Consider the following 18,022-nt stretch of genomic DNA (forward strand, 5'->3'; position numbering starts at 1 on the left):
AGTGTGGAAACAGGAACAGGCAGCTGCTCCATGGGTGGAAGGTGAAATGTGGCTACACAAATCCACGAGTGAAATATGAATGAATGTATCAGCACCTGAATTCACAAATTTAAACCAGGAAGGGATATTGTTTTGGTGGTTTGGGTTTTGCTTTTTTTCATTATCTGATCTGACCTACATCTCCCAGTTTAATGCAATGACCTTTAATACCATCTGCATCAAACATTTATTACCTGGTCTGGTGGGAGGTGTCCCTGCCCAGGGCAGGGGGTGGAAGTGTGTGATCTTTAAGGTCCCTTCCAACCCAAACCATTCTGTGATTCTATGATATATGGAAATGCATTTGTTCATATATTTTATATTTAATTTTAAAGTCTTTAATTTCATTTTTGTTTTTCCTGCAACTGCAAAAAGAGATGTATTTACTTACTTTCTACATAGAATTTTAAAGTGATGGCAGTGGAAAGTGCATAAGGAATGGGCAAGAGAAAAGTTACAGTCTGCTGGCAGTGGCCTGTCCTGGCTGCACAGACATCCACGGGGTGATGGGGCACCCCCAGCAGCTCAATAGCACATAGCAAGGGGAGTTCAGTGCTCTCTGCCCTGGCAATATCCCTTTCTCCAGCAGCCAGGCTCATTAGTGAGAGATACCTCAGGACAGCGGGGATGCGGCAGGAGATGGAGACGCTGTCCCCTCTCCCAGCATCGCCCTGCAGAAGGGCTTTTGGTTTGTCCGTGCACGGCACCAGCTGAGGACTGAGCTCCTGCTGGTCCTGCTCTTTAGAAGGGAGGCTTTCTCTCCTCTGTCAGGGAGCCATCCATCCCTCCCTGAGGTGGGGTCTCAGGCAGTGCGGAGCCCCCACTGCTGTGTGGCAGGGAGCTGGGAGCATCTCTGCAGCCCCCCCAGTGCCAGGAGATGCTGAGCAGAGCCCTGGCAGAGCCAGCCGCCTGTTAACAAGCCGCCAGGAAACGAAACCACCCAGGGCACAAATACTCTCTCTTTGGCCTTAATTCCTTTGGACAGTTTTCCTGCAGGCTCTGGGTCAGGCAGACGCAGGCGAAGGGAGTGGGGAGACGCTTCGTGCCCTTGACCGAGGGCCGGTGCCCGGCTCGGCAGCAGCGAGGCACCGCGTTTGGCCTCTCCTTCCCCAGCCCAGGAGATGTGTGCAGCACAGACCCCTCGGTGGAGGCTGGAGACGGGCTGTACGGCATTGCTGTCCTGCTGCTGTGCCCATCAGGGGCCCAGGGACATGGGGGTGTTTGCAGAGAACAGCAGGAGGTACCTGGAGAAGAGCAGACTGAGGGGGGATCTCATCGATGCTGAGCAATATCTAAAGGGCAGGGGGCAAGAGGATGGGGCCAGACTCTCCTCAGTGGAGCCCAGTGACAGGACAAGGGGCAACGGGCACAGACTGGAACACGGGAAATTCCACCTGAACATGAGGAACAACTTCTTTCCTGTGAGGGTGGCAGAGCCCTGGAACAGGCTGCCCAGGGAGGTGGTGGAGTCTCCTTCTCTGGAGACATTCAAACCCCCCTGGACACGTTCCTGTCCAGCTGCTCCGGGTGACCCTGCTCTGGCAGGGGGTTGGACTGGGGGGGGTCTCCAGAGGTCCCTGCCAACCCCTGCCAGCCTGCAGTTCTGCGATTGTCCTCACCCCTTTACCTTCACCTTCTCCCCGCCCTGAGGGAAGGGATGAGTGACCCAGCTCGCTGGGAGCCCTGGGTGCCCTCAGCCCTTTGGGGACACACGAAGGGTCACAGCAGGCACAGCTCTGCCGAGGCACGGGGCTGCCAACCGCCAGCGAAGGGATATGCAGAGAGAGACAAGTTCAGGCTCATATATTGATTTGTCTCGTTCCTTTACCACTTCTTTTGAAGTCAGGAAGAGCCTTTGTAGATGCCTTCTACACCGAGATAACGTAAGCCAGCACAGTGCACCAACAACCATCATAAATAATTCCAAGTACTGATGAGGGATGAAAGAGAAAAAACAGAGACCTTCTGACGTTCCCCAGGGCCATTTTTATTGAGTTTAAGACACAAAATCCAGGGTTGTGCAGTGAAATACTAAAATGTCAGTGCCTCGATGGTGGGTGCTGGGCACAGGGACCATGCCATGTCCCCTGCGTGGGTGCATCCTGGCACGTCACCCCGCTCTCCTGTCCCAGCCCACGCGCTAACCCAGCACAAGCCCCTTATGGACCCAGTGACTTGCAGTGGGTCCCCCGGGCAGGGGACACTGCGGCCAGGGGCAACCCCGGTTGGTGGCCACGGCCAGGGCGCTCCTCATCCAAACCCAAACCCAAACCCAAACCCACCACCCAAAGGGCCCTCGGCCCCACCGCTGTAAAGATGAACTCTCCCCAGGGAATTTCAAACACCCTCTAACTGACACTGGGAGGCTGTAAAGTGTCCAGATTCACCTGGTCCCCTTTTAACGCCATTTTGCGGTTTTTAAGGAGTCTCCCGATTCCTGCAGCTCCCGCCCCAGCCCTGGCTCTGCGCTAACAGGGAGCGTCCCACCGGGGGCCTTCAAAAAGCTTTCAGCACTTCGATGCTTTTGTGGTTCGTGCCCTCACACAGCCACAGAACCCGGCACCGCGCCACACCACGCCGTTTGCAGAAAATAACAAAAAAAATACTTGGGATATTGACCCGCTCGCTACGGGCTGTGACACCCGGCGGCTGCCGGCCAGGGCGCTCCGGCAGTAGCCAACAGGGCACACGGCAGGCTGGGGGGGCTTCTGGCCGGGACACCCACTGCTGTAATTTGGATGGGTGCTAAACAGCTCCAGCCTGTGAGGTGCAAACAAGAAATGTAATTATAACATCCACTCGTTGCAAGATTCAGTGGTGTTTTTTTTTTTTCCTACAGATCAATAGCCTAGAAATGACAACAAATACTTGGCAATGTTAAAAATACACATTTATTACTCCACATATGCAATGGCTTCTCGCAGTATCTGCAAAAACACAAACTTGTCATAACTTAAATATTCTGTGACATGGTCGAGTTTTCATGCAATAAAATTACAGAAAAGTATTAACATAAAATACGAAGATATACTTTACATATATTTCCACTGAAATAGTTTTTAAAAATACCCTACCAAGGCATCGGGATTTCAGCACTGTCCAATGTCAATGTTCATATTATTGGCCTTTTTACTATTATTTTATTACTCTTATTCTCTTTTTGGCAAGGTGTAGAGTAATAAAAAATTGGCAACAGAAGAAACGTCAGGACCTAATCTGGCATTTGTTTTCTACGCAAAATTCCCAGTGAAGTCTGTGGAATTCAATGGAAACAAAAATATGCAACTTCACAAAACTTCATTATACAACAGAGATAAGAAAACAATCTCATGGCAAGGAATTTTAAGGATAATAATTTATAGGCAATGTAGACTTTTCACAGCGAATAATGACACGCCCTGTATAAATCTGTCATACAAAAAATACATGTATTTAAATATTTATCTACAGAAAGTTATTGTACTCTGGTTGCAGTGGGGATGTAAACGAGAGCTGCTGCGGACACTGCGCGAGGGGGTTTGGTACCGGGAGCATTTCACGACTTCACTGCGAGTTTTGCTCCCATCTGGAGCCGCGCCAGGCTCTAACGCAGGGGAGACAGTATCCCGGGAGAGGGGGGGCTCTGGGAATTTCGGCACCACGTGTTCTCCCCAGGACCCAGCCCTGTCGCAGAGAACAGCCCCTCGCACCCGAGATGGGGCCACGGCACAAAAGGGGCCCCGTGTACTGAAACCCATTGCAGGGATTTTGACAACGAAGCCAACATGTACCCATTTCTTAGCATTTTCCAATTTTCCAGTTACTCTTTTCTTGTCATTCCTTCTCCAGGGACTGGGCACAAACAGGCGTCAATAAAGCCCGGTCCCCAGTGGGCACCAGTGAAGTTACACCCGTGCATTACTAAAGGCTGACGATTCCTGCCTCAGCCCTATGGTTCTCCTGCTACTCAGCGCAACGACCCCCGAGGTCCGTGTCCTGTCACCTCTCTCAGTGATTCGGATTTGGCAGGAGATTGAGGCAAAAAGCAGGGTTTTCCCCAGGAACGCACTGCTGGATTTCAGGGGTGCTTCCCGGGCAGCCAGAATGCGCCCCGAGTTGCCCCACCTGGGACGGAGCAATCGCCTGCTCCCGGTTTCTGCCGAGTGCTGCTGAGGGCACTTTGTACAGTTTACCCGGGAAGAACAGAAATGACCGACACAGAGAGGGTTTGGGGTGAGAAACATCGGTTTCAGCAGTGAGCCAGCTCCTCCCCACACCCCAACCTCGAGGGCCGTGTGTCACTTGTCCCAGGGGAAGCGATGGGAACACCTGATCAGACGCGTCTACCAAATTGCCAACACCTCTCCTGGCCCGAGAGCTTCTGGGGAACAGGATCTATCTGCATCTCATATGGTTTTGGTCCAAAAATAAGTGATGCTACTTGTCCTTCTGACAGTCCAAACTGTTGCCATTATTTACAGAAAGATGATAAACAGTGAGACGGATCTTACTGAAAAAACCTACCCACAGCCGTGGAGTAAATCATCCGTAACTTTTAACTCCTGAATAAATACTCGGTTTTGACCCTCCTGCTGCTTCTCCTGCCCCACCTGAGCCCCATCAGGCCAAGAAGTGGGTCTCTTGCCCCTCGTGGCAGCAGGGTTATCAGAGTGCTCTGATGAGAAGCTAATTAGGTGATCAGGGTAATGAGGTGACCCTGGCAGCAGTAATCCGGGAGTTCGGTGGGGGGAGGGCAGGGGGTCAGAGCCGGGGAAAGGTGCAGGGGAGAGCACTGATCTCAGACCTCCTGCCCCACACCCAAACACTTCTTTTGAAGGCTTCCACAAAAATCTGGTTCTGCACAATTTTAGCCACGTACTAATGTCCACATAAAACTGTGGAAAAGAAATGTGCCGTGTCATTTTTTTTTGTATAAAATTGTTTTGTACCAGTTGTGCCTTTCTATTTTATTCACCAAACCCAAAAACGCAGCAAAATTTGTCCTGAAAGAGTCTGCGTCTGTTAAAAACATTTTCTATCCATTTTGCTTTAGGAATATAGAGTAAGGATGCAAACCCTGCGCTCTCCTAATGTCTGGCAGCAAAGAGATGTCGATGGTTTGAAGGCGAATGCAGTTCCAAGGAACCCCCTGTACCACAGCAGCCGGATGCTGCAGCAGGACCCATGGCTTGTTTTCAGCAATAGTAACCAAAAGCCACTCTACAGCAGATTAAGCAACTAATATAGTGAAGGCTTCTGAAACAAGAAGAAAGGCAACATCCACAGCTGGACACAGGTAGAGAGATCTCCCGTCTCAGTAAGAAGGTAAAACAGGTATTGGTAAATTATATACAGTACTTCTACTTTACACTGAAAATAAAATAAATCAAAGGGTGGAATGAGCTATTCCCCTCTCAGAACCGAGCAGCATGGCAAAGCCACCCACGTGGCCTCCAATAAAATCTGAACCTGTGACACACCGTGTCCTGTGCGCAGGGACAGACAGCACCACCCCCTCGGGTCCATCGCACAGCCCCTGGCCACTCGCAGCAGCTCGGTGAGGAAAGTGAGTATTTTAAATACACTCTGCATTTCAATTACGTGGTTAATCATTACCCAGCCCCAGAAGAATCCATGGAGTGCACAAAAGAACATTTATTTGCCCCGAGTTGAGAAAGGAATTGTGACAGGTGATGAGGACAATGACATGCCTGGGATGTCCTCACGCTGGAGGCTCCCAGGAGCTGGTGCCACCGCCGCAGCCCAGAGGAACGCGGGGCTGGTACCACGTCCACGGGGACTGCTTGTCCCCACGGCAGCCTTCATGAGCAGGGAGCAGCAAAGTGAAATTCAAACCACCTATTTATTCAGCCTTCCTCCCCCTCCACACCTGCGCAGTGTCTTCCCTCGGACCCAAGGATGTCACTTCTCTTGTCACCTTACGGTATTAAAAACATGTGCAGATCAGCAATCTGACATTAAAAAAGAACAAGTACAGAAGTTGATCTACCTCCCTCGACAAGTTGCATAGCGAGTATTTTTACCCACGACAGGCAACCAGTGTGCCGAACTGGCGAGCCGTTAAACCCAGGAAGGCAGTTCTGTAAGAACTATCTGTTTTGCTACAGCTTGGCAGGACGTTGTCGGTGGCATCTCCGGTGGCACCGGAGGACAGCCTGTGGTGCTCAGCGCGACCTGAGAACGGTTTTTTCGGGGCGGCACGGGCCAGTGGCCCTCGCCGGGTGGCTGCAGCCTAACTGCTGCCTGCCGAGGAGCAGACGGAGCCGCACATGTTCAAGTTGGAGGTCTCGGACTCGGCCTCCGTCTCGGCTTCGTCGGTGGTCTCGGGGGGGGACACGGACTCGCTCGGCGGCTCTTGGCTCCTCTTTAGCCTGTGCAGAGCAGAGGGACCAGGCGTTACAGCGTCATCCCCGCATCCAACGCCCTGCAGGAGCGGTGTGAAGGTGGCCTGCAGTGGCCAGCGTGCCCCAGGCTACCCAGGTACCACTCTGCATGAGCTGCCTACAGCAGACCCGCGGTAAAGCAGAGGACACACAGAGTACAGAGGAAGTCATGACAGGGACTGATGTACCAGCAAAGCGCACCGAAGTGCTCTGAAATACTCCGCACTGACCTCCAAGGGTTCAGCTTTCGGGAGTGCTGCCCACCCAGACCTCAGCCAGAAGGGCCCTGTGCCCCCCGCCACCCACCGCCTCCCCATGGAGAGTCTCCTGCTTCACCGAGGAACCACACGTCATCGTGTCGGTGGGCTCCTGCTCAACTCCAGTGCTTTCCCTGCTCGCTCAGCACCCGCAGAGATTTCGGCACCTTCCTTGCCTTCATTTTCCAAAACATCATCCTCTAAAAGCAGGATGGACGAGAAGATGCAACGGGGGAGCTGAAGCAGTGTCACATACATACGTTAAATCCCAGAATTGTCTCTGCAGCATATTTTGTTTGATAGTAACGATTAATAGTCCCTGATCTTGTCTCCCTTTCTGGTGAGAACTGCTGTTCATACAGAGGCAGCACCTGAGCTCCTCGGCTGACACCAGTCACCCAGGGCTAAGCCGGCAGCAAAACGTCAGGCACCAGCACTCTGATTCCTAAGGGAAGTCAGGAAAAAGAGCATTTTTTCCTTAAAAAACAATACCCCACACACTCACTTCTCTCTGTTAAAGATGACAAAGTCTTGCTGGATGGCTTCAAGGCATTCTTGGAGATAGTCATTTTCCTGTTGAGGAAAAACAACACAGGCATAAGCAGCCCCATTTGCCTGGCATTGCTGCCTCCAGCGTCACGGCACTTCCAGCTGCACCACGGAGCCTCCCAGCCACCAGAAACCTCAGCCCAAACACATGATGGAAAGAGCACCCTGACTGCCTTCATGGCTTTCACCGGTAGCCTGTTTCAGCCGCAGTGAGCAGAGTTCTCTGTGAAACACAGACAGCCCACTGTTTTCCAAATAAACAGAGATAATACACAATAATCTGTGTATTCTGGTTTTGGGAGTGAGATCTGCCCATGGGAAGGAACGGCAGCGCGGGGGAGAGACCAGCACAAAGCCTGTGCCTGAGAGCCCTTGCAAGAGCAAGGCAGAAAGTGGTACCTCGTCCCACGGACGGCTGTCCCCGGGGTGGGGGCAGCCCATGCTTCCCATTTCTGCCTTTATTTCACCTCCTGCATCACCTCTGTCCAGGTGCAGGGACCTCCTCTGGAGCCAGACTCCACCTCCAGCCCAAGCAGGGACGCCCATCTCCTGCCCAGGCAGCGTCTGGGCCCTGCGCCCCCAGCCACGGGCCATGGCCACCGGGAGGGACAGGAGCCTGGCCAAGGCCGTGGGTGCGGGCAGGCAAAGCGCCCTGCGCTCTCGGCAGCAAAACCTCCGAGAGGTATTTGCAAATTTGCTGATTCTGTTTTTTTCCTCCCTCACTTCCCGATTTCTTCTTCAGCATTTACAGTAAGTATCATTGATCGCAGCATTAGCTCCCGCTGAAGAGGGAAGGGATCCATTGCAGATAATTGGCGCAGACAAGGAGACAGGCGAAATCCCGTCTGGCGCTCCCTGCTGCCCTAGGACCAGGATGGTCCTGGCCTCGCCGGGGGGAGCAGCGTTTGCTCCCCGAGTCTGGGATTTGGGCAGCTCAGAGGCACTGTGCGGGGCAAGCAGGGACGGTGGGTGACGTGCATTTGCTCTCACTGGCCTCCCCACACACCACCATACCCCAAACACTCCTTACAGCCCCCAAACAGCCCTTACAGCCCCAAACATCCCTTACAGCCCCCAAACAGCCCTTACAGCCCCCAAACACCCCTCACAGCCCCAAACAGCCCTTACAGCCCCCAAACACCCCTCACAGACCTCTGGTTGCTGCAGGACAGAGTACCGGCTTCCCTGCAGGAGCTGGTTTACCCCTGGGACGGGTCTCCTCTGTAGAAACGAGCTTGTATTTATCTCCCCAGCGATACGAAAGCACCGTGACTCCCACAGTGAAAAGAGACACAAATGCCTTGCATCTCTAGCTTGATTTCCTGGCTAATGGATCTCTCTCTGCAGAACACGCTCACTGACACACTTCTCCCACACTCGTGTGCCGGTCTCCCCGGCAGCGCAGCCAGAGCTCGCCTGGTGCAGGAGCTGGCAGAGCCACGGGCTCACGCGGCACAGCTCGTGTGGTCAGCGAAAACGGGGGGCAGTTCCCCAAAACTGGGATGGACTAGTGGGATGATTCTGCGTGGCCATTGCCAGTGCTTGGAGACACTGCTCCCATGTGATCCCATCCCAGCACAGACATGGGCAGCGCCTTTCCCAACGGTGAACATCGTAAGGATGTGTATGTATTTTTTTTTTAATTTTTCTCTTGACCAGTGTGCCCAGATCTCTGTTTCTCATTTCGTTTTCCAAAGTACAGATTACCGTGAAAGAGTTTTATCCAACTTACATAAGAGGTTGTTGGGAAGACTCCATCGGGAAATGTTTTTATCAAAATAAACCTGCATTGTCACAGTAACTACTGCTCTACACCCCCAAATTCAGCAGCGCAGCCTTTTTTCCCAGCCGGCCATTACCCCGGAAACCACTTACGGACTGCGAGCTGTCTTTGCTGTTATCCCTCGACTTGTTCTTTGCCAGCCTCTTCTTCTTCTTGTGCAACGGCCTCGACTCCAGAATCATCTCCTCCAGCTCGAAGGTGGGGTCGCAGTGCAGGCGGCCCTTCTGCGGGGACACAGGACAGACCCCGCGTCAGGCACGGCAGAGACTCTTCCAGCAAATACACCCAGAAACCACTTCTCCGTCAGAAAAGCCTCTGCTGGACACAGCAGTTCCTCTAACGAGGAGAAGCGGGGACACGGGTGGCTCCTACTCACGTTGGGGACGAAGCCCGGTGCCACCCGCTTCTCGCTGATGTCACTCCAGACCACGCCGGACAAGTATGCCGAGGCCTGGATGTCGGCCAGGCAGGAAAAGCGATGCTCAGGGTTCACCGTCAGCAGCTGGGGAGAGAAAAGCGCTCCCGTCAGAGGAGAAGGAGGAGCCCCGCAGCACCCTGCCTTCAGGGCGACTCGGAGGGTCCGGCCACGCAGAGACCCTCCTGCCAGGGGAAATACCTAGCGGATGACAGAAAAAAAGCACATTAGAAAAATGTTGTGGAGATTGTGAAACCTTTAAAAAACGGCAACATAATTCTAGGCACACTAATTATAGGTGGTTACAACCTTTTTAAAATAAAGTCAGCACTGAGCATCTTCCCGGTGCCGAGGCAGCTATGCAAGAAGCAGGCGATGGTCACGGCACCTACAGCCCAGCCCAGCACGGGGATGCTTGTGAAGGGTGCGGGGAAAACACCGCCTTGGCCAGCAGCTGCTGCCTGGGGAACTTTTCAGGCACTTATTCACAATATAAAGTTATCTTCCGTCTTCCTGGTGAGACGTTTAATTCTCTCCCAGTCTCTAGAAGTCCGACTGCAGCCCAGCAGGTGGCAATGTGAACCTGCCGAATGCTGCATCGCAGCCGTAACTAACAATGCTGCTTCTCATCAAAACAAAATCTAATTATGTATATTGTCCACCCAACATCAACTTCCACTGGAGTCACTGATCTGCTCTCAGTACCGTGTACAGCTTTCTTATAGCACACCCATCAACTACTTTTCTGAGTTCCCAAGCAGGCAGAAGCTGCAACCACAGCCTCCACTCCAAACCAGCAACTTTGTGGTGCAGAACAAGGAAAGCAGCAGATCATCCTCAGGTACAGAACCCCCCCAGACAGTTCTCGCAACCAAACACACCGAATCAGACCCTTCGTCCCGGCAGAACCGGTGAGAAGGAGCACCTAACGCAGCATAGAATCATAGAATACATAACCAGCATAATAATAGTAACATAGAATGTGTTATAATAAACAAAACACAAGATTAATCTGTGCTTAAGCCTGAACAAAGTAATAAAAATTAGTCCTATTTCAATTTTACATTATTTATTAATATGCTGAACATTTTCCAGGTAGTCCCATGTGTGCTGCAGCTAATGTACAATGTAAACCACACCAGCAGGACGACTCACCTTTCTTAATAGAGCAACCATCTCTTTTGACCACGTAGAGGAGTACTGAACACTGACAGTACTGAAGAGCTGAATCAAAGACTCCACAGGGTTGTTGGAGTGGATGTCATACGGCCTCTGGGGGGAAAAACGGACAGATGAGAAGACATTCTCTTTCCCCTCTGCAGTCATTCAGAAAGCGGGTTCTTAGACCCCGGACCGGCCGGGAGCCCTACCCAGCCCCGCAGCAGCTCGTAAGCCATGACTCCCAGTGACCACCAGTCAACCTCAAAGGAGTAGCCCGTCCCACCGTTCATGAAGGAATGGAAAATCTCCGGGGCTGAAGAGAAAGGGCAAACGCAACAGGTTATTCACTGACCAGTTTGTTTCTATTTCAGTGTTTCAGGCAAGTCGGTACATGAACCTTATGGTTATTTTTATGCAGTAATGCCTGAGGGGAGGCTTTGCGAGGCGGGGGAGAACAGCGGGAGCAGCAGCAGGGGTTATGGGGCAGCTGGGATTTGGGGTACAGATGGGGAGAGCCCCCCAAGTTGGGCAAGGGACGGCAGGAACCACAGCAGGAACCGCAGCAGGTCCCAGCCGGTGCCAGCGGGGAGGGCAGGGCGGGATGGGGAGCGGGTGCTGGCAACGGTTCGCTCGCCCCAGGAGTTTCACTTTTCAAACGATTAGGCTCCGCTGGATGAGTTGGGCGCATGCATTAATGTGCTAAATTAATTCAGCGCCTTTGTCACAGACAGGGACTGTCAGGCAGCATGCGGTGAGCACACTGAAACGTGAAATACAGACGTAAGGAGCAGCTCTTATTTCTTACCCATGTATGGCTTTGTTCCAGCTAATGCAGTTGCTCTTTCACCATCCCTAATTATTGTTGCAATATTAAAATCTGTTAAATGTGCATGACCTTAAATAAAGACACATTTTAAGAAGGAATTAATGGCAGCACAGAACATTGGCAGTGCAGAGTCAGATCACATTCCTTTCCACAAGCTCCTGCCCTCGGATGGTGTAGCATGGGCAGGTTGGGGTCAAACCCCACCAACGGCCACAACAGACCCTGGAGCTTTTCCAGGACCTCGGGCTGGCTGGGTGATTAAATGGAAGCTGTTTTGGGGTCTTGATGTTAAATCACCCTTGGAGCCAACTAGTAACCTACAGCAGCTCCAGCACTTGGTCAAACTGCTCTAGCCAGAAACCACAGCCAGTGAAGAAGACAACAGGGAAACACTACACTAGATGTTGCCTTGGTCACATTGATTAAAACCCTAGAACCATTTTTGATGAAAGCCATTGAACCACAACTACCCCAAAGTCCCAAAGCTAAACCACTCCACTGCCATTCTGCACAGACCACGGCAGATTTGGACAGGCTGGCTGAACAAAACACTTACCACACATATCACCACTTCCCAAACCCTACACTCGTACTAAGAAATCATTAAGATATTTCGAAAAGTGCTGGAACACCTTCTCTCTGTTTCTACTTTCTCTGTCATCAGGACTGAAGTTAAAATTCAGAAAAGGCCATTATTTTCAAGGCAGCCTGGTATACAGAAAACCCACCACTTGCCCTTCTGGAGCTACTTTCTGCTCTCTGCCTACAAGGCAGATATGGAAATGGGGTGTGAATCCCTGACTGCCTTGTCCCATGAAGCTTCCCTTACATCTCCTTTTTCCCATTTATGTTTGGGCTTTATACTCCATGCTATTTTCTAATTAACTTCCATGCAAGCACGAGTTTTGGTTTTTATGAGGCTTTATGATAAAACTTGGATGGTTTGGAGCCTAAGAGATTGTGTCTTCATTTTATAAGATCTACTGCTGGAACAGAGGTCATTATAGGATCTCCTGTGGTATTCCAGGAGACCACTGAGATAGTATTACCAGTGGATGCTCTTGTAGATGCTCTCAGCCAGTTCCTGAACTCACTCCAACTGTCTCAGCCCAGATCCATCACCCCAAGAAGACATCAAAACTATCCTAAAAGTGCAGATCACTCGCTCTAAAACTCAACAAAATCAGTTCCTGTGCTTCGTGCCCTCCCCAATGCCAGGTACCGCGTCTCTGGATGGGTGACCTGTGCATGGGGGCACCAGGGAGGGAGGAGGCAGCGTGGGGGCAAAGCGAGATGGGGGCAACCAGGAGAGCGGCTGCCCGTGGTGGATCTTCCCTGGCATTACAGTGCACAGGTATGTCCGACCAAACACCAGCCTATGGAAGGAGCAGTGCCTTTTCCACACCTTCTCCAGATAAAAAGACACACAGTATTCAACACTGTCCCTCGGATGAAGGAGGCAGACAAAGCAAGGCAGGGAGGTCCTACCTTGCTCATCAAGGAGGATGTTGTCTGGTTTCACATCTCTGTAAAGAAGCAAGGTTACAGCAAGATGAAATCTCAGGCAGATCAAGGATACAACTCAGCAACAAAAAACCTACAACTTTTTTATCTACCAAAATTAGAAAGGTATAAAACAAAAACACCCCAACGTGAGACACGTCCCTTTATGATGGACTAGAAATACGCTTTTCCTGGGCAACTGGGCAAAAAAGTGGGAGCATCCAACTTATTCAGGCAGATTTCCACATAAAATTAACAACGCAAGACCGGGCCTATTTCTGTGAAGCCCTCCATTGTCTGTAAACCCATCCTGGGGGAGGCTGTCAGCCCTGGGTGAAGCGTGAGGCTCCCTCGGAGTGACGGGGACAGGACCAGCAGCCGGAGGGCGCCCAGGCCCAGCGCTGCCGGCGCGGTTTCATACCAGCAGGTCCCCAGCGCCGTTACCTGTGGATAATGTGCTGGCTTCGCAGGTAGTCGAGAGCCAGCGCCATCTCACAGATGTAGAGTTTGACCGTTTCTTCCGTAAACTGGACATTCTGCTGCAGATGATAGCGCAGGTCGCCACCGAGAAGCAAGTCCACCACCATGAACATGTCCTCCTCGTCCTGGAAGGAGTACCTGCGGGACGGTGTTGCGTGAGCGAGCAGGGGAGGCACAGGCCAGGCTTCCTCCCGCTCCTAATTACACAGCTCCAAGGCCAGGCTGGAGGGGGCTTGGAGCAACCTGGTCTGGTGGGAGGTGTCCCTGCCCAGGGCAGGGGGTGGCACTGGGGGGGCTTTAACATCCCTTCCAACCCAAACCGTTCTGTGATTCCATGATTCTATGATTCCTGTGAAAACTGCCAATACCCCCACTACCAGCAGCTGCCCACCTCACTGCTTACACCTCTCTAATGAAGCAAGCACAACTCAAGATGCCGCCTTGCTTTTTAACCCATTGCTACCCTAAGCCACACATCCTCTGAAGGGGTAATTATCCTCATTAACCCCCTCTCGCCCCGCCACTGCCACCTCCTGCAGAGCCCAGACAGAGCTCGGGGCTTCCACAGCCAGTCCCTCCAGAGAAACTTCACATTTTCAACTAAGAACAATCTGACAAACCTATACTTAAAATACCTCCGCTGATCCCGAAAAAAAGAGTTGGAAAACACAAGTGCTAATTTAACCATAAAAACCAGAAAAAGAGGTTTATATTTACTGTGGAGTAAAACGCCTCTCTAAATCTAGGGTGGATCCCGCAGGAGACGGATAGCAGTGAGGATACACTCCAAAACAACGCTCAATTGTTATATTTGGTGACAGTATTTCTGAGGAAAGAGTATGTGGGATTGTATAATACTTATGAATCACACACTTCTGCTCTCGTCTCAAATGTAGTCTTATTCTAAAAGTACGAGCTGAAAGGGAAAAATTTGCTAAGAGAGCAACACTTCTCACGAATTTCATTGCTTGTTGGAAAAAAAAAGTATTTCATAGAATCCTAGAATCCTTTCGGTTGGAAAAGACCTTTAAGATCATCAAGTCCAACCATTACCCCAGCCCTGCCAAGTTACTGGGTAATGTTTTAGGGTCTAATTTTAAAAAAAATCTCCTCAAATCAGGCTGAAATTTAACAAATAGCTGTAGTTGGTAATGCTTTTGAAACATATCCTGTCTAGAGAGAGTGAAAAATTACATGCAGAACAGAGGGACCAAATACTGTGTAAAACACTATACGCTTTGAATCATTTTTCTATTAATAAAAGTTATTAATCATCATCTCTAAAAATTCTAGTTTCTTTGACTTTTCAAGCTGTTGTTTGCTAGAAAAATTGGCCCCAAACAGTATCCGATTCACCACAGACTGTCACGGATCTCAGTGCCTCCACGCACACGGATGGATTATTTCTCTACCAGTGGCTGCCTCAAGACACCTGACTCCACCTGCACCCCAGCACCCCATGGAACTAAAATATTTTACGGTTAAATTGGCAGGGGGCCCCTTAGGAGGGACCTGATCGTGTATTTGCAAGGAGACTGTGAAAAACACCCAGCACGCACATACAGGTTTTGATGGAAAAAGAGAGTCTAAGGTGTTTTAAAATGTTTGGTGCCGTAACGTTCAGGTATCTTCCGTGCTCTGTCTCCTGACCACATTTCACAGTATCAGGGACATGGATCGTAGCAGCTCACTGGGATGCTCCCACGGATGTCCCTGACCCCAAAGGACGGGGCATTGCGAGGACCTGGGGGCAGGCAGAGAGGAGAGGACACTCACCAGAGGTTCACCAGGAACACGTGCTCGATCTCCTGCAGGATTTCCAGCTCCCTGAACACGTTGCGAACCTCATCTCTTTCAATGCACTGCTGTTTGTTCATGTACTTCATGGCATACATCTTCTCAGTGTCCCTCTTCTGCACAATACACACCTAAAGTACCACCCAAAGGGAAGGAAAAAAGAGATTTAGTGAAATGTTCCATGTCCTCGTTTGCTGCTTTACTGGGCTGAGACCCAAACTGCTCAGCACTTCCATCCCACATCCTGATCCCTGGGCTGCGACTTGGGATCTCAGAGATCTCTTGGGATCTCCCTCCCAAGCCTCCCTGCTCACGGGACAGTGTCCCTGGGCACCACCCCACCGGCTGCCTGTCACTGTGCACCCACACAAGAGGTGCCCCCAGGACGTGACGCCCGGCTCCGGGGAGAGCTTTCCCGCAGGGAACGGTGTCTGGGAGCTGTGGGAGAGAGCTTTCTGCTCGCTGCCCCCACACGGAGACCGGCTTCAGGCAGCTGCAGGGCTTCTCTCCAGCCTGGACCCCATTCTGCTCAGAACCTCCAGAAGACTGGTTTGAACCTATCGCGTGCGTAGCTGTGCTCACAAAGGTCAAAATACTCCGATTTCTTTTAGCGGAAAGCGACTAAAATGTGATTTTGTTAAAAGCAACCGCAAACACCCTGTCCCTGGGAGCGCAGCAGTACTCCGTCCTTGCAAGACCCGGACCCCCGAGCCCCTCCAGTGCTCCCAGCCCAGGCTCCCACCCTCCTGCAGGACCACGCCATGGCCAACGGGGACAGGTCCTTCCCCGGGCACAGGCCATGCTGCGGACTGAGGTGGCGGCCACTGGCCCGTCCCTGTCGCTGGCCAGTCCCTGCCCAGTCTGCTCCCCCCCGCAGAGGCCCCACGGCCCCTTCTCCCGGCCGGGCCATCAGGAGGCCATGGGGGGTCCCCAGGCGAAACCTCAGTGTCCCAGCACCGCTCGCAGCCATCCCCGTCCCGGCTCGCAGCGCCCGCAGCCCCGGGCACCGGCGGGGAACCCATCCCCGGCCCCAGCACCCGCTCCCCTGACAGGCACGCAGCCGCCGGGCTGGCACCGCATCCCCAGCCAGCACCGGTGTGCCTCCTCTGACACTGACGACACCTTAATTACCAAGGTAACTATATTTAAAAGAGATAATTAGTTATCAAAGTAACTATTTTTAAATGAACTAATGAAATTTCTACATCTGGTATAATTACATTTATCCTCTGTTAATTATCAGACATGCCCACAATTAGAATGCGCTGGATGTATCTTCTTTGAAAAATCAGTAATTTGGCATTTTGGTCATGCAGCCTTCCTCCGGTGCGGCGCAGGGAGGGTGACCTGGGGGTGGCTTCACGCAGCTCCTCGGAGAGGGGGTCACACTTACGCAGCGGGGGAGCAAGTACAGGGAGTTTCCATGGACGGCAGAAAACATCGCGGACAGACGGGAGCCGCTGAACTCTCCTGCACTTCTAAAATGCTGCCATTAATAACCATTTTGCAAGCGCTAATGGCGCACAATAGTGTCATCAAGGACACATTACAGCAAGAAGGTGACAAAATAATAGGTGGTTATCATTAGCCTGATAAAAACATCCCAATTAGTGATGCGCACTGAAATTACGGGGATTATTCTGCCGTCGTCATTGCAATTATAGTAAGAACAGAAAATTATGTATTGAAATAACTCCTGGCACAGCTCAGACCTGACGTTAAAGGCTCACTCACTGCTGGGGCAGCTTGACCGGAGCAATTTTCTCCCAGTGGCCCTTGGGCTGTGCCCAGAGGGTGGCACCGATGGCAGAGACGCTCATGGTGGGAGCGGGAGCGGGTCGGACACAGCAGAGGGAGCTCGGGGTCCCCAGACCCCGCTCAGTCCCCCACTGCCCCCCCACTGCTGGCTGCCCGTCCTCCACCCGCAGTGGCAATGCCAAGTCCCACGCCTGCCGACAGGCAAAAATAACTTCATATTTCATAAATTTTTTCAGCAGAAAAGACCTAACGATATCCCTTTAAAACATGGTCATATAACTTCTCCAAAAACAAACCTTTGGAAAACAGCCATCCAGGCACTGAACAACATTCCTTCCTGATGTCAGTTTATTCCACATTTATGTCTATATTTATTTTTTTTTTTTTTTTTAGGTTGTGACTTGCAATATCTTAACAGGCATTGCATTTTATATTTATGTCACTTGCTTCTTGTTTCTCTGCAGGGAAAATGGAAACTTAGTATAATAAATGAGAAAATGATGAAAACTTCTTGTACTGTGTAGCCATAATAAATAGTTTTCTCAAATGGAACAGCATCACCTACATACAAAGCAGTGCCAGTTTCAGGCACCCTGGAAATTGTTGTTCTCTGTTCTCCGGCACAGAACCCCAGCGTGGGCGCCGATGGAGATGTCCCTCTGCCCACCAAGGTTCCTCATGCGCCGGGGTGGCTCCTGGGAGGAGCGGGAGGAGGCCCAGGGCGTGCGGTCCCCCTGGTACCTGCTGCATCAGTGCCCCAACCTTTTCTTTTTTGTGCTTCTCCATTCGTGCATCTGTTCCTGGGGATGGAGTAAACATCTACTCGGTAACAAGTCAGAGTGGTTTTTTAAATGAATCTCAGTCCATTTTCAAGCAGATCTACAACATGAAGCAATGCAAGAAAGCAGAAAGAAGAGACTACTTTGTCCTCATTCTGCATAATGCGGTCCCTTGCTGCACAAAGGGAATTTTCAGTGGTTAAATACAGCCATTAGAAAAAATTGTATGTGACGCTGCCAGATTTGCGAAGCAGAAGGCAGGCATCAGCTGGTAGTATATTGCTCAAGACAT

At 51.4% G+C, this 18,022-nt stretch overlaps 1 protein-coding gene across 1 annotated transcript in view; it reads right to left on the reverse strand.

Annotated features, from left to right (window-relative positions):
• Window positions 1-6,271: 6,271 nt before the first annotated feature.
• Window positions 6,272-18,022, reverse strand: part of STK32C (serine/threonine kinase 32C) — a 73,503-nt gene continuing 61,752 nt past the window's right edge. The window contains exons 3-12 of the mRNA XM_074158930.1: window positions 15,173-15,324; window positions 13,361-13,534; window positions 12,902-12,939; window positions 11,393-11,482; window positions 10,797-10,900; window positions 10,582-10,698; window positions 9,388-9,513; window positions 9,104-9,235; window positions 7,185-7,252; window positions 6,272-6,410 (exon numbers count right to left, since the gene is read on the reverse strand). Of these exons, the coding sequence (XP_074015031.1) occupies window positions 6,272-6,410; window positions 7,185-7,252; window positions 9,104-9,235; window positions 9,388-9,513; window positions 10,582-10,698; window positions 10,797-10,900; window positions 11,393-11,482; window positions 12,902-12,939; window positions 13,361-13,534; window positions 15,173-15,324 (1,140 nt within the window). The remainder of the gene's footprint in view (window positions 6,411-7,184; window positions 7,253-9,103; window positions 9,236-9,387; window positions 9,514-10,581; window positions 10,699-10,796; window positions 10,901-11,392; window positions 11,483-12,901; window positions 12,940-13,360; window positions 13,535-15,172; window positions 15,325-18,022) is intronic.

Source organism: Numenius arquata, chromosome 15 (assembly GCF_964106895.1).
Source record: "Numenius arquata chromosome 15, bNumArq3.hap1.1, whole genome shotgun sequence".
Classification (NCBI taxonomy): Eukaryota; Metazoa; Chordata; class Aves; order Charadriiformes; family Scolopacidae; genus Numenius; species Numenius arquata.